This window comes from Pseudorca crassidens, chromosome 10 (genome assembly GCF_039906515.1).
Source record: "Pseudorca crassidens isolate mPseCra1 chromosome 10, mPseCra1.hap1, whole genome shotgun sequence".
Classification (NCBI taxonomy): Eukaryota; Metazoa; Chordata; class Mammalia; order Artiodactyla; family Delphinidae; genus Pseudorca; species Pseudorca crassidens.
This window is the reverse complement of record NC_090305.1, coordinates 16176790-16198558: the sequence shown is the minus strand read 5'-3', so window position 1 is coordinate 16198558 and position 21769 is coordinate 16176790. Positions and strand designations below refer to the sequence as shown.

General features: G+C 37.5%; 1 protein-coding gene across 5 annotated transcripts in view; it reads right to left on the bottom strand.

Moving 5' to 3' along the window:
* Positions 1-21769, bottom strand: part of CDKAL1 (CDK5 regulatory subunit associated protein 1 like 1) — a 650929-nt gene that overhangs the window by 456785 nt on the left and 172375 nt on the right. For all 5 annotated transcript variants that reach the window (XM_067752107.1, XM_067752108.1, XM_067752105.1 and 2 more), the window contains one exon: positions 8795-8843. In XM_067752107.1, coding sequence (XP_067608208.1) covers positions 8795-8843 — 49 coding nt within the window. The remainder of the gene's footprint in view (positions 1-8794; positions 8844-21769) is intronic.

Here is a 21769-nt window from a genome sequence, read left to right as displayed (position 1 = left end):
TTAACAAGGACCTAGAAGAACTAAAGAGCAAACAAACAGTGATGAACAACACAATAAGTTAAATTAAAAATTCTCTAGAAGGGATCAATAGCAGAATAACTGAGGCAAAAGAACAGATAAGTGACCTGGAAGATAAAATAGTGGAAATAACTACTGCAGAGCCGAATAAAGAAAAAAGAATGAAAAGAACTGAGGACAGTCTCAGAGACCTCTGGGACAACATTAAACGCACCAACATTTGAATTATAGGGGTCCCAGAAGAAGAAGAGAAAGAGAAAGGGACTGAGAAAATATTTGAAGAGATTATAGTTGAAAACTTCCCTAATATGGGAAAGGAAATAATTAATCAAGTCCAGGAAGCACAGAGAGTCCCATAATAACACACAAGGGAATCCTCATAAGGTTAACAGCTGATCTTTCAGCAGAAACTATGCAAGCCACAAGGCAGTGGCAGGACATATTTAAAGTGATGAAAAACCTACAACCAAGATTACTCTACCCAGCAAGGTTCTCATTCAGATATGACGGAGAAATTAAAAGCTTTACAGACAAGCAAAAGCTAAGAGAATTCAGGACCATCAAACCAGCTCTACAACAAATGGTAAAGGAACTTCTCTAGGCAGGAAACACAAGAGAAGTAAAAGACCTACAATAACAAACCCAAAACAATTAAGAAAATGGTCATAGGAACATACCTATCGATAATTATCTTAAATGTAAATAGATTAAATACTCCAACCAAAAGACACAGACTGGCTGAATGGATACAAAAACAAGATCTGTATATATGCTGTCTACAAGAGACTCACTTCAGACCTAGGGACACATAAAGAATGAAAGTGAGGGGATGGAAAAAGATATTGCATGCAAATGGAAATCAAAAGAAAGCTGGAGTAGCAATTCTCATATCAGACAAAATAGACCTTAAAGCAAAAACTATTACAGGAGACAAAGGACACTACATAATGATCAAGGGATCAATCCGAGAAGAAGATATAACAACTGTAAATATTTATGCACCTAACAGGAGCACCTCAATACATAAGGCAAATGCTAACAGCCATAAAAGGGAAAACAACAGTAACACAATCATAGTAGGGGCCTTTATTAACACCCCACTTTCACCAATGGACAGATCATCCAAAATGAAAATAATTAATGAAACAGAAGCTTTAAATGATACATTAAACAAGATGGACTTAATTGATATTTATAGGACATTCCACCCAAAAACAACAGAATACACTTTCTTCTCAAGTGCTCATGGAACATTCTCCAGTAAGATCATATCTTGGGTCACAAATCAAGCCTTGGTAAATTTAAGAAAGTTGAAATCGTATCAACTATCTTTTCCGACCACAACGCTATGAGACTAGATATCAATTACAGGAAAAAAATCTGTAAAAAATACAAACACATGGAGGCTAAAGAACACACTACTTAATAACCAAGAGATCACTGAAGAAATCAAAGAGGAAATCAAAAACTACCTGGAAACAAATGACAATGAAAACACGATGACCCAAAACCTATGGGATGCAGCAAAAGCGGTTCTAAGAGGGAATTTATAGCAATACAATCCTACCTTACGAAATAAGATACAGCTCAAATAAACAACCTAACCTTACACCTAAAGCAAAAAATAAGAAAAGAAAAAGAAGAAACAAAAACACCCCAAAGTTAGCAGAAGGAAAGAAGTCATAAAGATCAGATCAGAAATAAATGAAAAAGAAATGAAGGAAACAATAGCAAAGATCAATAAACTAAAAGCTGGTTCTTAAAAAAAAAAAAAAGGCTGGTTCTTTGAGAAAATAAACAAAATTGATAAACCATTAGCCAGACTTATCAAGAAAAAAATGGGAGAAGACTCAAATCAATAGAATTAGCAATGAAAAAGGAGAAGTAACAACTGACACTGCAGAAATACAAAGGATCATGAGAGATGACTACAAGCAACTCTACGCCAATAAAATGAACAACCTGGAAGAAATGGACAAATTCTTAGAAATGCACAACCTTCCGAGACTGAACCAGGAAGAAACAGAAAATATGAACAGACCAATCACAAGCACTGAAATTGAAACTGTGATTAAAAATCTTCCAACAAACAAAAGCCCAGGACCAGATGGCTTCACAGGAGAATTCTGTCAAACACTTAGAGAAGAGCTAACATCTATCCTTCTCAAAGTGTTCCAAAATATAGCAGAAGGAGGAACACTCCCAAACTCATTCTATGAGGCCACTATCACCCTGATACCAAAACCAGACAAAGATGTCACAAAGAAAGCAAACTACAGGCCAATATCACTGATGAACACTGATGCAAAAATCCTTAACAAAACACCAGCAAACAGAATCCAACAGCACATTAAAAGGCTCATGCACCATGATCAAGTGGGGTTTATCCCAGGAATGCAAGGATTCTTCAGTATATGCAAATCAATCAATGTGATATACCATATTAAGAAACTGAAGGAGAAAAACCATATGATCATCTCAATAGATGTAGAGAAAACTTCCGACAAAATTCAACACCGATTTATAATAAAAACCCTCCAGAAAGTAGGCATGGAGGGGACTTACCTCAACATAATAAAGGCCGTATATGACAAACCCACAGGCAACATGGTGCTCAATGGTGAAACACTGAAACCATTTCCACTAAGATCAGGAACGAGACAAGGTTGCCCACTCTCACCACTCTCATTCAACATTGTTTTGGAAGTTTTAGCCACAGCAATCAGAGAAGAAAAAGAAACAAAAGGAATCCAAATCAGAAAAGAAGAAGTAAAGCTGTCACTGTTTGCAGATAACATGATACTATACATAGAGAATCCTAAAGATGCTACCATAAAACTACTAGAGCTAATCAATGAATTTGGTAAAGTAGCAGGATACAAAATTAATGCACAGAAATCTCTTGCATTCCTATACACTAATGATGAAAAATCTGAAAGTGAAATTAAGAAAACACTCCCATTTACCACTGCAACACAAAGAATAAAATATCTAGGAAAAAACCTACCTAAGGAGACAAAAGACCTGTATGCAGAAAATTATAAGACACTGATGAAAGAAATTAAAGATGATACAAACACATGGAGAGATATACCATGTTCTTGGATTGGAAGAATCAACATTGTGAAAATGACTCTACCATCCAAAGCAATCTACAGATTCAATGCAATCCCTATCAAATTACCAATGGCATTTTTCACAGAACTAGAACAAAAAACTTCACAACTGGTATGGAAACACAAAAGACCACGAATAGCCAAAGCAATCTTGAGAAAGAAAAACGGAGCTGGAGGAATCAGGCTTCCTGACTTCAGATTATACTACAAAGCTACAGTAATCAGTATGGTACTGGCACAAAAGCAGTAATATAGATCAATGGAACAGGATAGAAAGCCCAGAGATAAACCCACACACATATGGTCACCTTATCTTTGATAAAGGAGGCAAAAATATACAGTGGAGAAAAGACAGCCTCTTCAATAAGTGGTGCTGGGAAAACTGGACAGCTACATGTAAAAGAATGAAATTAGAACACTTCCTAACACCATACACAAAAATAAACTCAAAATGGATTAAAGACCTACATGTAAGTAAGGCCAGTGTAAGTAAGGCCAGACACTATCAAACTCTTAGAGGACAACACAGGCAGAACACTCTATGACATAGATCACAGCAAGATCCTTTTGGACCCACCTCCTAGAGAAATGGAAATAAAAACAAAAATAAACAAATGGGACCTAATGAAACTTAAAAGCTTTTGCACAGCTAAGGAAACCATAAATAAGACGAAAAGACAACCCTCAGAATGGGAGAAAATATTTGCAACTGAAGCAACTGACAAAGGATTAATCTACAGACTTTACAAGCAGCTCATGCAGCTCAATATCAAAAAAACAAACAACCCAATCCAAAAATGGGCAGAAGACGTAAAGAGACATTTCTCCAAGGAAGATATACAGATTGCCAACAAACACATGAACGAATGCTCAACAGCATTAATCATTAGAGAAATGCAAGTCAAACTACAATGAGATATCATCTCACACCTGTCAGAATGGCCATCATCAAAAAATCTACAAACAATAAATGCTGGAGAGAGTGTGGAGAAAAGGGAACCCTCTTGCACTGTTGGAGGGAATGTAAATTAATACAGCCACTATGGAGAACCGTATGGAGGTTCCTTTAAAAACTAAAAATAGAACTACCAAACGACCCAGCAATCCCACTACTGAGCATATAATCTGAGGAAACCATAATTCAAAAAGAGTCATGTACCACAATGTTCACTGCAGCTCTATTTACAACAGCCAGGACATGGAAGCAACCTAAGTGTACATTGACAGATGAATGGATAAAGAAGATGCGGCACATATATACAGTGGAATATTACTCAGCCATAAAAAAGAAATGAAATTGAGTTATTTGTAGTGAGGTGGATGGACCTAGAGTCTGTCATACAGAGTGCAGTAAGTCACTTCTTCAGAAAGATAAAAACAAATACCGTATGCTAACACATATATATGGAATCTAAAAAACAACCCAACAAAACGGTCATGAAGAACCTAGGGGCAAGATGGGAATAAAGATGCAGACCTACTAGAGAATGGACTTGAGGATACGGGGAGGGGGAAGGGTAATCTGGGACAAAGTGAGAGAGTGGCATGGACATATATACACTACCAAATGTAAAACAGATAGCTAGTGGGAAGCAGCCGCATAGCACAGGGAGATCAGCTCGGTGTTTTGTGACCACCTAGAGGGGTGGGATAGGGAGGGTGGGAGGGAGGGAGATGCAAGAGGGAAGAGATATGGGGATATATGTATATATGTAACTGATTCACTTTGTTATAAAGCAGAAACTAACACACCATCGTAAAGCAATTATACTCCAATAAAGATGTTAAAAAAAAAGGTAAATCCTTTAAATATTGTACTTCTTCCCTTAGCTTTAATTACATATCTTGTTCAACTATCAAGATGATACAAAAGAAAATCCTAAAGTCTTTATAATATGGTGTCTCCTAAAGCAAATGCTATAAATGGATGGAATTTTCAGGCAACTAGTGTTGAACAGTGAGAACTCATTCAGCATATCTTAAATTCTCCAGTTTGCTCCAACCAAGACAGATATAAAGGTAATATGCTTTGTTTGGTTTTCTTGTAATTACAATAGATTTAAATGTTTTTATCACCAGTGTATCTTATTAATACCTTTTTAAAAAATACTATTTGGTATACCACAAGAAGAATGCAAACAGGCTGTGGCAGAGGCTGTGTGTCCAAACCCCCTTCAAGGAAGACATATGAAGACAGCCCAACAGGAATCAAATGTGGAAACAAGACAGTTACAGCAGAATCCTCTCGTCAGGCTGCATTCCATCTGGCCCTCCTCGGCACAGCCTTCTTCTCCATGGAGCATTTATCAATCAGGGTCCCAGCAAAGCAGATGGCACACTGCATAACTGAAGAGATTTTAATAAAGGGACTATTTACTAAAGCTTGGCAAGTAGAAAAACCAACAAGAGACAATGCAGTACTCTCAGGCTAGCAACAATGGGGTGTGTTTTCACCCCTGGGCCTGAAAAAGCAAAGGAAAGGAAGAGTTACAGGAACCCGCAAAAAAAGATGAATAGAGAGGGCCACCTGACAGGAGTTGTGACCTTCAGGTTAGGACGGGCAGGTAAGAAGGGAGTGAGAGAGGGGAACGAATCCTCCCATTTCACACTCTAGTCACACCCCCAACCTCTAACTGGAGAAATCCAAGTAGATGCCAGGTAGCAAGGATCCTACGGATGCAGTCCACACAGGTCTGCCTCCATGGACACACATCAAGGTGCGGAAGGGTGGGGAATGGATCTGGAGGGAAACAGAACTTATCCACTTCTGTGCAAGATCCTAAGATGAATGTGAAGCAAACTGCAAATAATATACAAGACATATCAAGCAGTACAGTTGACTGGAGCAAAAGGTGTATGTACGGAATTAATGGAAGAAAAAGCGGAAATGGTAGAATGAGGTAGAAGTCACAAGTTAGTTTTGTAGGTAACAAGCAGCTACCGAAGGTACACATACAGGAGAGTGAGATATTCCCAGAAAATGACAGCCGTATATACAGTCTGATTGAAAGGAGCATCACTGCAATCGGAGGTCAGTTAGATTATTCCTGCACCCTAAGTATTAAGGGGGTAGTAAGAAGTAAATATTAACATGCATTTCCCCTAGTATATCCCAGGTATCTCAAAAGTCTTATCCATTTAATTCTCTCCATTTTAAACTGAGAAAACTGAGTCTCAGAAAAGTAACTTACTGAAAAACAACCAACAAGTAGTTAACTGTTACAAGGACCACATTATTTCACTAACTTGTGCTGGCTTGTAAGACTTGGCAGTAGAAAAAGAAAGTGAAGAATGGAAGTTTCAGTGACAGGCCCAGATCTCCATTAACAAGAAGATCTCAGATGAGTCCCTTAACCCCTTCCTGGATCAGCTTCCTCATCTGCAAACTAAGGGTATCTAACAAAATTATTTCTCCCATCTCTGAAATTCTCCTGTTGTATTACCAAGACTTAATTCATCAATCTTCCCACCCTCAAACCAACCTGCCAGTGAACACCCACAGCAACTTCATCTTCAACTCATCTCTTGCTGTAGACTATCACAATTAAACCCAACTACAGTCTCTCCAATAAACCCACTTAAGCAAAACTCTTCAGTGAGATGCTATCCCTAATTAACCCAACCTGGAAGTGATAGGCCTTCTGTGATATAAGAAATACATATTTGGTCACCATCCCCAGTTCTTGGTACAGATCGATCTCCTAAAACTCTTATGATTTCCTGAGTGATAGGGTGAAAGGAGCATCTTTTGTTATTCATAATAAGCCCCTTTCAAGCAAATCTGAAATTTGTAGCAATGAGCTAACTCTTGGAGGAAACAGGCTGGTTGGTGTCATCCCTGATGACATATGATGTGGAGCATCTTTTCATATGCTTATTTTCCATCTGTGTATCTTCTTTGGTGAGGTTTCTGATAAGGTCATTGGCCCATTTTTTAATCAGGTTGCTTATTTTCCTGTTGTTAGGTTTTGAGAGTTATTTGTGTATTTTAGATTACAGTTCTTCATCAGGTATGTCTTTTGCAAATATTTTCTTCCAGCCTGTGACTTGTCTTCCCATTCTCTTGACACTGTCTTTTGCATAGCAGAAGTTTTTCATTTTAATGAGGTCCAGCTCATCAATTATTTCTTTCACAGATCATGCCTAGGTGTTACACCTGAAAAGTAACTGCCATACCTATGGTCACCTAGATTTCCTCCTGCATGATCTTTATTGTCATTCAGTTTTTTTAAAGTATTTAATGGCTAGTATATGCCTGGTACTCAAGCGACAATACCCTCAAGCATCCTGAAGCACTGCTTTAAGAAGTTCAACTGAACAACCGTTAAGGCAGTGACTCTCAACTGGGAGAGAGCACAGCCATCATGGTATAGTATGAACGTAGTGTCAAATTTAAGAGAACAGGCATCGGAATCAGACTGCCTAGATTCAGATTCCAACCATGCACTTACTACCTGTGTGCCCCTCTGTCACAACTTCCTCTTCTAAAAAATGAGGAAAACAGAGGAGGTACCCACTGTACTTCACAGTACTGTTGTAAAATTAAATGACTTACTCCATGCTTAGCATAGTGCCTGTCACACTGTAAGTGCACAATAAATGCTAGTAGTGATACTTCTAGACCTTACAAGATGGGGTTGAGGTATAGTTTGAAAAACAATATTCAAAGTTATCACTGCTACAAATTTTTAATCGTGACAGTTCATTTTATTTCAGGATTTCAAGGAAGACTAAGGTATAGTCTAAAATTCTCATATTCTGTGGTCACCTAATAAATTAAAGACTCAAAATGTGCAAGGTATGTAAGGCATGTGGAAGGTAGTAAATACAAGCCAGCAGGAAGGGTATGTGGTTAAAAATCTCAATTTGATGGAAGTAGACTGTTTTTTTTAAAACACAAACTCCCATTTATTAAAAAAAATGGTAAAAATTTTAAGTGAGAACCTCAATTCACTTAATATTTTAATATCATATTATCAGTTTTCATTTGTACTAATCTAACAGAAGAAAAGTAGACTATATTTACAAATTAATCACAGAATTAAGAATGGTTTATTAATCACAGAATTAAGAATTAAGAATTAATTAAGAATCACAGAATTAAGAATTAAGAATTAATCACAGAATTAAGAATGGTTTATTCCTCAGTGGCTTCAATAAGAATCTGTTTCAAAGAACACTGGCTAATAAAACAATCAAAGCATAATTCTATTTTCTGTAACTACAAAAATTATACATAGAAGAGGAATCAAAACTGAATACTACTTTTAAAGTACTTTCAGAAGGGATAACTGCAGCTAATTATGTGATATAAAAACAAGCAAATAATGTCAATTATATCTCAATAAAACTGAAAATAAAGCTGTTTCCTTATTTTAAAATTAAATTCTGTCTTCCTGATCTCAGGTTCAAATTAAATCTATTTTACGCTAAAATAAAAATAAGATTTTTTAAAAAGACTATTCCTGACATTTATAAGCCAACCAAATATATGCCTCCTATATTGGATTGGCCAATGCACAAAGCAGTCAAGGACAAAATTTTATGATTTTTGTCCAACAATAACTTCCATAAAAATGCTTAACAATATTAACTAAGTAGTATTTTATAATACAGTTCAAATAATATATACATGTGCTTATCTGACTTTCAACAATTACCTTTAATTGTTTCCTCCACAACTTCTACCACACGATCTATCTGTTGAACCTAAAAAGAAAACAAACTGTTAGACAAGCAATTTACATACAGAAGAAACAGCAATTTTTGTTTATCATAACACATTTCGAAGCACATAAATGCAAGTTTTCTTTAATGCATTTGGAGATATTATAAGAAATACTCCATATTGTTTTGTGTTACAATGAAGTATGAAATTATCACTCTCCTGTCCTCCAATTATAATTGAAGAAATCATATTACATTTAAATAAACTGCCTGGAGTTCTATTAGGATAGCCTATCAACATAAACTCAACATATCCTGAGATATAAATTGCAGTTTAATTAAAACATGTATCTTCACACAGAGCTTCAAGGAAAATAGCATAATATGACAACCTACACAAAAGGATACATGCTGGTATTAAGAAGATCTACTCCAAATTTTATGCTTTATTATTTTAACACTGAAACCCCTTTTAATGAATTTCTACCATGTGCCAGGTACCCGCTCAGGTCCGTGGAATACAAAATCAAATAACAGCTCCTGCCCTAGACACAAGTGACTAAGGAAGATTTCCCAGGGTACCATGGGAACACAAAGGGAAGATAATAAAACACATCTGAGTAATCCAGCTCCTCAGGGAACCAGAGATGGGTCTTGAGGGATAAAAAGGATTCAGATAGGAGAAGCCCACTAAGGGGATTCAGTTAGAGTGGCTACAGTTTGGAAGGAAAATGAAAAAAGCAAAGATTGTAGCCCAAGCAGCTAGAGGAAGGAGAGCAAGACAGGTAACAAAAGGTCATAAGTTGATATTTCTTCTACATTTAAAATCCTCAAAATCATTACTGTTTTATCACAAAATAGAAATATAAAAAGGAAATAAAGTAACTCATAACACTTTCCACTCCTCAGATGAAATCACTCATAACAGTTTGATGAGTAGATACCAAGTGTTAAACATTTACACATAATTCTGTTCTGTAGCGTTTTCTTCCATAACAAATTATTAGATAGACAGATAACAGATAAAATAACAGACCTCAGCTTGATTTGTTTTTCTATACATCATCAATACATCTAGGTCTACTTCATTCATTTTACTAGCTGCCTACTCTCTCACATATGGATATAACATAATGCATTCATACAGTTCAGTAGCGATGAATTCCCCTACTGATGAGCATTTTTGTCACTCCTAATCGTTCATTATTATACAATGATGTTGCAATGAACTCAACTGAGACAAGAAGAACCTTTTAAAAAACACTTTATTTAAAATGCAATGTCACATCTCTTTGAAATATTCTTTTGGCCTCAGTGCCTTATAGGAAATAAGGGAAGACTTGACAGAACACACTTGAATCCAGCTCTGCCTGTGACCACTCAGCCCAGCATGATGGTAGTAGTACAATAATTATTGAGAAATTGTCAAAGGCAAAGTAAATCTCAGAGAAAGTAAGATATTTAGTCCTAAACAAACCTACCTAACTGGAGATGGATGTGTCCACCTAGAACCACTGGAACCATTAAGTTCTGGTTTTATTAAGAGAATCCACATGGCTTCCATATAGAATGTGATCAAACCCAGGATAACAGAGAGTTCAAAGAGGAAGAAGTAGCCAGAAGTGTCAAATGCTTCAGAGATGACAAGTAACATAAAGACTAAAATGGGTATACCTGGTTTAACAATAAGGGGGTCAATGAACCCAGTTCGGTAGTAATGAATCATAAATAAGAAAATGGTGACAGCTCATACAGACAACTCTTACAGAAAGCTGGGTAGAAAAAAGAGAAAGAGGACTCCTGATAGCTAAAAAAAAAAAAAAAAAATTGAGTATCCATGTGTTAGTACATTTAATTCTTTCTTTCCTTCCTTCCTTTCTTTTTTAAAGTTTACATGCTGAGGAGAGAAAGGCCATAGATAAAAAGGAATTGAAGATAGAAGAAAAAATTGTTGGAGCTAGGTCCTTCAGGAAGTAGAGAGGGTAAGATCCAAAACACAGGTAGTAGAGACACAAGCCAGAATGGGAGAGGGGCCAAGTCATCTTCTGAGACAAGGGGTTAGGAGGGGAGCCTGAAAACAGATGCTATTACTCTTGTAGAAGTCAAAGAGGATATTAAACAAGATTCCCATCTGTTGGCCTCAATTTTCTCAGTGAAATAAGAAGCAAGTTCATCTGCTATGAGTGAGCAAGCATATTGTTAAATAAGAACAGAGTGGATGTTTAAAATACCTGTTAAAAGTTTAATACCTGGTTAAAAAAAAAAAAAGAGAGAAGACTAGAAACACATAAAAATTGCTACGGTATTGAGATACCAGTTGAAACTAGATACCATGAACTTTTAACAATGACTCCATGTATAGCTGCCATTTTCCTCAGGGCCCAGCAGATCTTATGTAGGAACGAAACAGTCAAATGGACTGACCCAAGGTTTGTTCATTCCATCATTTATTCATTCACTCATCATTTGTTAAACATCTAACAAGTGCCAGGAAGGTTCAAAAGTCTGGGGAAATAGCACAGAGATTTACAGGACAGATGTGAAGGATATGGAAAAAAGGAAACTATGCTGGATAACATGAAACTTTAAGTATAGGTTAGATAGGTAAAGAAGAAGCAGAACCAGAAAGGAGAAATAAAGTGGCTGGGGGTTGAAGGAAGGAAGGAATGAAAGGAAAGGGAGGGTGGGAAAGAGGAGCGAGGATGGAGAGAGATAAAGGAGAAAAGAGAATAGGAGGTTATAACCGAGTACAGATATAGGTATTTAGTATTTTTGAAGAACAGCAAGGTCCAAGATCTAGTCATGAGAACAATTTGCTGAAAGAGTCTGATAAAGGTGATAACCACTGGAGTTGAGAAGTAAGGAAATAAGGTTAGAGTGTTGGTGAGACATTCCATATGGACACTCAGATTGCCCACGATATTAGAAATACAGGTAGGATAAGGAAGGAAGAGTTGATCAAATTTCCCAGTGAATGTAGGTGAATGACCAACATATCAGTTGAGGAAAAGACAGAATAAAAGAAGTACAATATAAAATAATTCAATAATGGAACCAAAACAAAAATGCTTTCCTATGCAGTTGGAGACATCACAGTTTAAAGGGAGTATTGCACCCAATCTCGTAGCACATGGACTGAATAAGAAGCGGGTTCCCTGGAGAAAAGTCAGAATAACATGTGGAGGGAGGAGTTAAAAGGTTAAAAAGTTGCGGGTAAGCTAAAACTGTAAAATTCTTAGAAGAAAACAAAGCCATAAATCTAGATGAATCTTGTATTAGACAATAGTTTCTTACTATTACATCAAAAGAATGAGTGATAAAAAAGGCAAACTGAACATCATCAAAATTAAAACCTCTTGGTACATCAAAGGACACTACTAGGAAAATAACAAGACAAGATAGAAAATGGGAGAAAATTTTTGCAAATCATATACTTGATAAGAGACCTGAATCTAGAATATATAAAGCGCTACTTGAACTCAATAAAAAGACAAATAAGCCATTTAAAAATGGGCAAAAGATCTGACTAGACACTTCTCCAAGAAAGATATACAAATGGCCAATAAGCACCTGAAAATATGTTCAACATCATTAACCAACCAATAAATGCAAATCAAAACCACAATGGAGGAAGTGGGCAGTTACTGTTTAACATGCATAGATTTTCAGTTTGGAAAGATGAAAATGTTCTGGAGATGGATGCTGGTGATGGTTCCACAGCAGAGTGAATGTATTTAATGCCACTGAACTATACACTTAAAATTGATTAAGATAGTAAACTTTATGTTGTGCATATTTTACCATAATAAGATACTTCATACCCACTAGGATGGCTATAATCAAAAGGACAGACAGTAACAAATGTGGGCAAGGATATAGAGAAATTGGAACCCACATCACACATCGCTAGTGGGAATGCAATAAAATGGGGCTGCTCCTTTGGAAACCAGGCTGGCAGATCCTCAAACCATTAAACCATGTCATCCAGCAATTCCAATCCTAGTTGGATACCCGAGAGAAATGCAAACGTATGCCCAGACAAAACTGGTACACAAATAGTCACAGCATTATTCATAATATGCAAAAGGCAGAAACAACCTAAGTCCCATCTACTGATGAATAGATAAACAAAAGGTGGTACATGTCCATACAACAAAGTGCCACTGAACCATAAAGGGAAATGAAGTATTAATAATGTTAAAACATTATGCTAAAGGCCAGAGGAAAAAACCAATCAACGTATTGTCTGATTCCATGCATATGAAATGACCATAATAGGGAAATTTTCAGAGGCAAAGTAGATTAGTGATTACCTATGGACGGGTGGTGAAAGAAATGAGAGGGACTGCTAAGGAGTACTGTGTTTCTTTTTGGAGTGATGAAAATATTATAAAATTGACTGTGGTGATGGTCGCATAACTCTGTGAATATACTAAAAACCACTGAATTACACAACTTAAATGGGAGAATAGTGTGGTGTTTGAATTATATCTCAGAAGGGCTGTTATTACTGCCACCATCCCCCCCAAAAAAAGGTTGAGGGTGGTCAAATGTTCTAATGTCAAGGTCATGAAACTCAAGAAAAAACTGAGGAAATGTTCCAGTTAAAGGAGACTTAAGAGACCTGACAACTGAATGTAACTTTGGGTCTAGATCTGGGATTTTTCTCTTCCTATAAGGGACACTGGAACAATTAACAAGATCTGAATAAGGTCTGCACACTAACTGATAGTATTTTAACAATGTTAAATTCCTGATTTTTATAATTAGACTACAGTGATATGACACTAGCCTTGTTTTTTAAATATAAGGACATTTAGAAGTAAAGAGGCATCAGGTTTACATCTTGCTCTCAAAAGGATCAGGAAAAATGTCTATATATAAAAACAATAAGTAAATTTGATAAAATATTACCATTCGGGGAATCTGGGCAAATGGTGTATGTTAATTCTTTATTTTCACCACTTTTCTGTGAGTGTGAAATTATGTCAAAATAAAACTTTAGGGCTTCCCTGGTGGCGCAGTGGTTGAGAGTCCGCCTGCCGATGCAGGGGACACGGGTTCGTTCCCCGGTCTGGGAGGATCCCACACGCCGCAGAGCAGCTGGGCCCGTGAGCCATGGCCGCTGAGCCTGCACGTCCGGAGCCTGTGCTCCGCAACGGGAGAGGCCACAGCAGTGAGAGGCCCGCATACCACAAAAATAAATAAATAAATAAATAAATAAATAATAAATAAAACTTAAAGTGTGTGCATGGGTGTGGGTGTTGAAGAGATGAAGATTTTCTTTTACCCTAATGGTCACACAGAATTGACATGAATGCATCAATTCTGAAATGCATCAAGCTGAAAATACATCCTCTGACTTTGAAAAAGTACTTGATTATCACATTCACTTTTAAGGCAGAAAAATAGATACTGCCTACTCCTGATCAGTAACCGCTGGGTGGTATGGGGGGAATCCAGGACTTCAAAAGGAAGGCTCTACCAAACTTTAAGAAAAAGAGAAAAAAGCATTTGATTACAAAAAGCAGGGGGGAAGTTCATTAAATGCTTTAAAGAAAATGTTGTGTCACTTCCATTTCTAGTAAGGAGGATACTGGAGGAAGCAGTGGGAGAAAAAAAAGAAAGAAGAGGAGACTGAAGAAAGAGAGAGAAGAGTCAGGGGAGGGGGAATTAAGTGGAAGAGGGAGAGGCTAGGAGGCAAAAAGAACAGGGTGGGAGGCAGGGAGAGAAGAAAAAGCAGTCCTGAGTGAGAACAAACTCAAGATTCACATACACTAATGAGGAATATATTGAATTCATTCTGGGAAGAAAAGGAAAGCTGTTCTTAATTAACACTATAAATTGTAGCCCTGAACACACAAGAGCTTAGTCTCTGGCATATAATTCAAATAAAATAAATAGAACAGTATCTTGTGTCCTTCAGGCACTTAGTTATAACCATACAGGAAAAAAAAAGACATGCGGTATGTTCTATTACAGACTCCATATGATCTTGACAATGAAGAAAGGAGTTGGTGAATAAACAATTCATAAATAACATTAATGAGTCATTCTGCTGCAGAACTTTTAAAAGAAACCCATAAAAATATTTTATTCAGCTATTATGAACTACTCCAAATTTATAACTCAACATATATTGAAGAAACAAACCTATACAAAGCCACCTAAAGCAAATAAAAGAGCTATTCTGAAGTTTCCTAATTGTTTCGAGCAGTGCTCTCCAACAGAACTTTCTACAAGGACGGAAATGTTTACAAACTGGGCTGTCCAACATGGTAGTCACTAGCCACATGTAGTTACTGCGTACTGGAAACACAGCTAACTGTGACTGAGGAACTGAATTTTGATTTTAATTCACTTAAATATTCACCTGTGGCTTTTGGCAACCACACTGGAAAGTGCAGGTTTAGAGTATGGCTAAGACAGCTACCCAGTTTGTGGTGACGTGTTAAGGGAGCCCTAGGAAACTAACACACACCTCAAACACAATTTTGCCAACCAGGCTAAAATAAAAGAGTCGTCAGAGAACAGGCTAATACTGCCCTGCAGTCAGAAGTTCAGCTTTCATATGCACTTGAAGTATCTTTTTTTCTGAACAACCAGCAGCTAGATAAGTTGCAACCAGACTACTAATGACACCGTTGATAGTTAACATTTCTTGAGCAATTACCACGTCCCAGGCTCCGTGCTAACACACCACATGCACCATCACTTTTAATCCTCAGAACATCCCTCAGCAGTAGACACTTACTGTTATTTCCTAGGCTGAGGGAACTAAGGCACGAAGGTATCCTGCTAAATTCTAGCCAAGTGGTCTTAGTATATCTTATCTAGGAATGGCACATAAGGGGCACGTTTTGTGAATTTCCCTTTTCCTTTACACACCGAGGTCATTACTAACTGATCACAAAACGATATCCAACTGAACTTGGACTTTCAAGTTAACCAGGCAACAACTATTCCCCCAAACGCTCACCCACCAATCACCTCTGCCGTGCATGCATTCACTTGACAAATATCTATTAAGCACCAACCAAGCACTATGACTGTTCTAGGAACGGGGGATCTAACGGTGAAAATACCAAGTCCCCGCTTCATGGGCCTTACAATTCTATTTGGAGGAGACAAACAGGTAAACAACGGAAAATGTTCATTTCCTATCATGATAGATGCTATGAAGAAAATAAAATCTGGGAGTGGCCGGAGGAGGAGAGGGCAATTTTGCTACAGTGGTCCAGTCAACCTCTGGACAGGCAGCACTGATGCTGGGATGTGAACCATAAGGCAGAAGCACCAACGTGAACGTCCAGGGGGAAGAGCGCATACAGGGGTTGAGAGACAGAAGTGATGGCGAATGAGGGCCATCGTGGTAGGAGATGAGGTCAGATAATCAGGGAAGGAAGGCTATGTGAGACCTTGTAGCTCATGTTGTGCCGGTTACACTTTATATTCTACCTGCGAAAGGAAGTGTGATTGGAGGGTTAACTGAACAATCTCAGTAGCATCGCTCAGGCTAATTCTATCAAAAATGTGCAAAGAGCACTCTCTCTCCACATGTCTCTATTACTTGGTGTGAGGCTTTTTATACTTGTATGAATCTGGCTGGGGTTTTACTACCTCTTGATCTTATCCCAAGACACTTCAAATCCTTTCAAGAGTAACAAAGGTTAATAAATTATAGATACACATCAACATAGATACAGAGGAACTCTCTCATTAGCTCTCTTAATTTTGATTGTACATAAATAAAGTAGGACAACCTGTCATTTCATTCTAATTAAGAAATATCAGACCAACACTTTAAAACCACCTAAAAACTCTATCAGCCTTTAAAAGAAAAAAATGCCTTTCTTTCTATCTCTGTTAAGAACTATACTATAAAAAGCCTTTTCCATTAAATGCATGTTCAGAGTTTTCACTTTTACCATAATGGGAGCTTGATCCAATAATCAGCATTTGACAGGTTAAAGTTCAATACTGACTTCATGGTAAAAAAATATTTTTCTCTCTAAAAAATTTTCCTTCAAGCTGTTAAGGGAAGTCCCTACCTCTATAAACGGTATTGGAAGAGCTCAATTTCCAAATCTCTTAAATTTGGAGAAGTCCAGAGCAGGCAATAGCTAACTCTGCTGGAAGACAGATTTCTTGAATTCACAAGCCCATGAACAAGTTTACTAATGTTACACAAAAGAGCATTTGATGCTACATGTGGTTTAACTTTTTCAAAAAAACTTTCTCATCTGCCAGTACAGTTTCATCTTCTTTCACCTCTTCATTGAGAAAAATTCTTCCCCAGCAGTACAAATAGCCCTTTCATCAAAAGTTATATGACAACACATTCCACACACCACTAAAAGCATACTTTCTACCTGAATGGTACCAGTGAGTGACGAACACTGAGTAAGAGATAAAAATTACTAAGTGAAAGATGAGGCCAGGCTAGATGGATGCCAGCAAAATGGGGATCAGTACCAGGAACTTTTCCCCCTTAAATCCAATTAAAATACCTATAAAACTTTCTCACAGAGGTTGGGGGGGGATCTTTAAGAAACTAAAATCAACATGCTAAATTCAATTACAGAGAGAAACATTCTTTGGGACATTAGAATATTATAGCCATATTAAATAATAGGACATGTTATAAAGTAAAAAATTATACATAAAGTAACACTAAAGTTGAAAACAGTAGTACTAGAATAAAACAGAAATACACATTAGGGATGTGAAACATCAACTAATAAACAATGTTGCATGTAGTAGGCAGAATAATGGTCTCTCAAAGATGTTCAAGTCATGATCCCAGAACCAGAGAGTAAATTACCTTCCATGGCAAATGGACTTTGCAGGTGTGATTAAGATTAAACACCTTGAGATGATGAGATGAACCTGGATTATCCTTAAAAGCTGAGGATCTTTCCCATCTCCGGATACAGAGAGAGATCAAGATAGAAGAAGGGTCAGAGAGAGATGGCATTGCATTGCTGGCCTTAAAGATGGAAGAAGGGGGCCACAAGTCAAGGAATGTGGTGGCCTCTAAAAGCTGGAAAGGGCAAGGAAGAAGACTCCCCTAGAGCCTCCAGAAAAGGATGCAGCCCTGTCAACACCTTGATTTTAGCCCAGTAAAACCCATGCCCAACTTATCTCCAGAATCGTAAGATAATAAATGCGTGTTGTTTTAACCAACCACGTTTCTGGTAATTTGTTATGGGACATGTGAAACTCATACATTAATTAAGAAACAAACATGATAAGAGCACCTTCAAAGAGGGAAGGGAAATTTTAAAAATAAATGCTGCTGGAACTGAGAACAATGAAAAAAATAAATGCATACTTCATATTTAACAAATATTCACTCAATAAGTATTTACTGAGCCAGACACTGTAGTAAGTACAGAAACTAATGTAAAATATGTAAAGCTGGGCTTCCCTGGTGGCACAGTGGTTGAGAGTCCGCCTGCCGATGCAGGGGACACGGGTTCGTGCCCCGGTCCAGGAGGATCCCACATGCTGCGGAGCGGCTGGGCCCGTGAGCCATGGCCGCTGAGCCTGCGCGTCCGGAGCCTGTGCTCCACAGCGGAGAGGCCACAGCAGTGAGAGGCCCGCACACCGCAAAAACAACAAAAAGTAAAGCTGTAAAATAATAGCAAACAGAATCCCTGGCTTTGTGGAGCTTGTAAGTGTCCACCACAGTAAACTGCAGACAGAGTGAAGAGCTGAACAAATCCTTTCCATAATTTAAAAAAAAAAAAAAAAGGTCTAAAAGAAAAAGAAAAAATATATACTTTATCAGACCTGTTCCTCGATCCTGGAAACGTAAATTTTAAGTTTTGAAACCACAGGAGAAATTACCCACTCATTCCCCTCTCCCTCAAATTCCAAGTTTCTAATATATCAAAATTTTAAAAGGCAATGAAAAATAATGATAAAGAGACACACAAATTTTCCCAAGTTAAAATAGATTCCCTGCTGTTGAGTTGTAGGAGTCCTTTAGATATTCTGGTATAAACCCTTTAGGAGATATGTGTTTTGGAAATGTTTTCTCCCAATCCCTGGCTTATCTTTTCATCTTAACAGTATCTTTGGGGGAGCCAAAGGAATTAATTTTGATGAAGTCCAATTTATCAATTTCTTTTCTTCTGTGTCCTAAGAAATAGCTGTATGTGGCTACCTAAGAAACAGTTTCCTAACTTAAGGTCACCAAAAAAGAGGGGAAGGTGATAAAACTTTATCAAAGATATATGGATATTAAACAATCACAGAAAATATGCTCAACATCACTAGCCAACAGAGAAAACAAATTAAAACCACAATGAGATACTACTCATTCCTAGCACAACAGCTAAAATTAAACTGGGAGTACTAAGCTTTGGTCAAGATGTGAAGCAAATGAACTGCTGGTGGAAATGCAAAATAGTATAGCTGTTTTGGAAAACACTTCGGCAATTTTTAAAAGGCTGAGCAGATGCTGACCATATGACCAAGCAATACCATTCCTAGGTATTCACCCAAGAGAATGCAAATATAATTCACACAAAGACCTGTGCACGAATGTTTACAGCAGCTTTATTCTTCATAGCCCCAAACTGGAAACAACACAACTTTCCATCAACTTGCTAAATGTATAGACAAACTGTGATCCATCCATACAGTGAAATAATTCCATACAATAAAAAGTAACAAACTATTAATAATCACAACAAAATGTAAAATAGCTAGCTAGTGGGAAGCAGTCACATAGCACAGGGAAATCAGCTCGGTGCTTTGTGACCAGCTAGAAGGGTGGGATAGAGAGGGTGGAAGGGAGGGAGATGTAAGAGGGAAGAGATATGGGGATATATGTATATGTATAACTGATTCATTTTGTTGTAAAGCAGAAACTAACATACCATTGTAAAGCAATTATACCCCAATAAAGATGTTAAAATAATAATAATCACAACATGTATGAATACTGAATGAATCATGCTAAGTGAAAAAAGAAACAAAGTAACATATACAGGCATACCTCATTCTATTGCACTTCACTTTACAGCACTTTCCAAATACTGAGTTTTTTATAAATTGAAGGTTTGTGGCAACCCTGCATGGAGCAAGTCTATTGGCAGCATTTTTCCTGCAGCATTTGCTCACTTCCTGTCTCTGTGTCACATTTTGGTGATCCTCACAATACTTCAAACTTTTTCATTATTATATTTGTTGTGGTGATGTGTGATAAGTGGTCTTTAATGTCACTACTGTAATTAATTTAGGGCAGCGTGAACGGCGCCCACATAAGACAGCAAACTTAATTGATTACCGAAATGACAAAAAAGGATTTAGACTATTACATAAACTTAGTTGACAAAGAAGCAGGATTTGACAGAACTGACTCCAATTTTGAAAGTTCTACTGTGGGTAAAATGCTATCAAATAGTACTGCAGGCTGCAGAGAAACTGTTCATGAAAGGAAGAGTCAGTTGATGCAGCAAACTTCAGTGTTCTCTTATTTTAAGAAACGGCCACAGCCACCCCTCTTCAGTAACCACCACCCTCATCGGTCAGCAGCTCTCAACACTAAGGTAAGAGCCTCCACCCCCCAAAAGACTGTGACTCACTGAAGGCTCAGATGATGCTTAGCATTTTTTAATAATAAAGCATTATTTAAAATGAAGGTATGGGGACTTCCCTGGTGGTCCAGTGGTTAAGACTCCATGGTCCCAATGCAGGGGGACTGGGTTCGATCCCTGGTCAGGGAACTAGATCCCGCACACCCCCATCTAAAGACCCCGCGTGCCGCAACTAAAGATCCCGCATGCCCCAGTGAAGATCCCACCTGCTGCAACTAAGACCCAGCACAGCCAAGTAAATATTTTTTTAAATAAAATAAAGGTATGAATATATTTTTTAGACATAATGCTATTGCACACTTAAGAGACTACAGTATGGTGTAAACACAACTTTTATATACGCTTGAAAAGCAAAAAGATCATGTGACTTGCTTTACTGTGATGTTTGCTTTATTGCAGTGGTCTGGAACCAAACCCAAAATATTTCTGAGGTATGCCTATAATTCCATTTATTTGACATTCTGAAAAAGGCAAAACTATAGGGACAGAAATCAGAACAGTGGTTTCCGAGGACTGTGTTTACTGTTTGCTGGGGGTGGGAGTTGGGGGAGCTGACCACAGAAGGAGACAAGGGAAATTTCAGGTGCAATGGAAATGTTCTGTACGAAATTCATCAGGGTGATTTCATTACATGTTAATTATATTTCAATAAATTGTACTTAAAATAACAAAAAAATTAGTATCAATAACATACAAGAAAATAATTAACATATAATGAATAAAGGGCATATAGAAATAACCACTAGATTATACTGCTTCTGACACTTACCTTTTCATACTATCTTACCCCTACCCTCCCTCAGTCTTTCACCCTGTCATGTTGATTCTGACTTAAGCATTTCACTGAATGCAAACTCTTTCTTTCCACCCTATTTATTACTCATCTGCACTACTCCAAGCTACACCTCTTAAAATTAGCGCCTCCAAATTACACTCAAATCAGGGTGCACTTCTTGCTATTCCTTCCCCCTTCCAGGCACCCTTAAGTACACATGCTTTTCCTTAGATACGTTACTGCTTCTGCTCAAAAGCCCTCTCTCCTTTCTCTATTCATCAAACCACTACTCATCCTTTGAAACCCTGGTCAAGAATGGTTTCAACCTCTGTGTGCCCACCAGACTTTATCCCTATGCATATTTATCATGATTATTTGCAGCTCTCCTCAGATTTTACTGTCTTTAAGGACAGACAAGTTTTATTCAGCTCTGTATCTCTAGCAAATAGTTTCATTCCAGGCACATAGCTGAGCTCAGTGTTAACTCTACTAGTAAGATAATTAAATTTTTTAAAAAATGCTAATACAGAGCACTAACTATGTGCCAGGGACCATGCTAAGCACATTATGTGTATTAAATACTT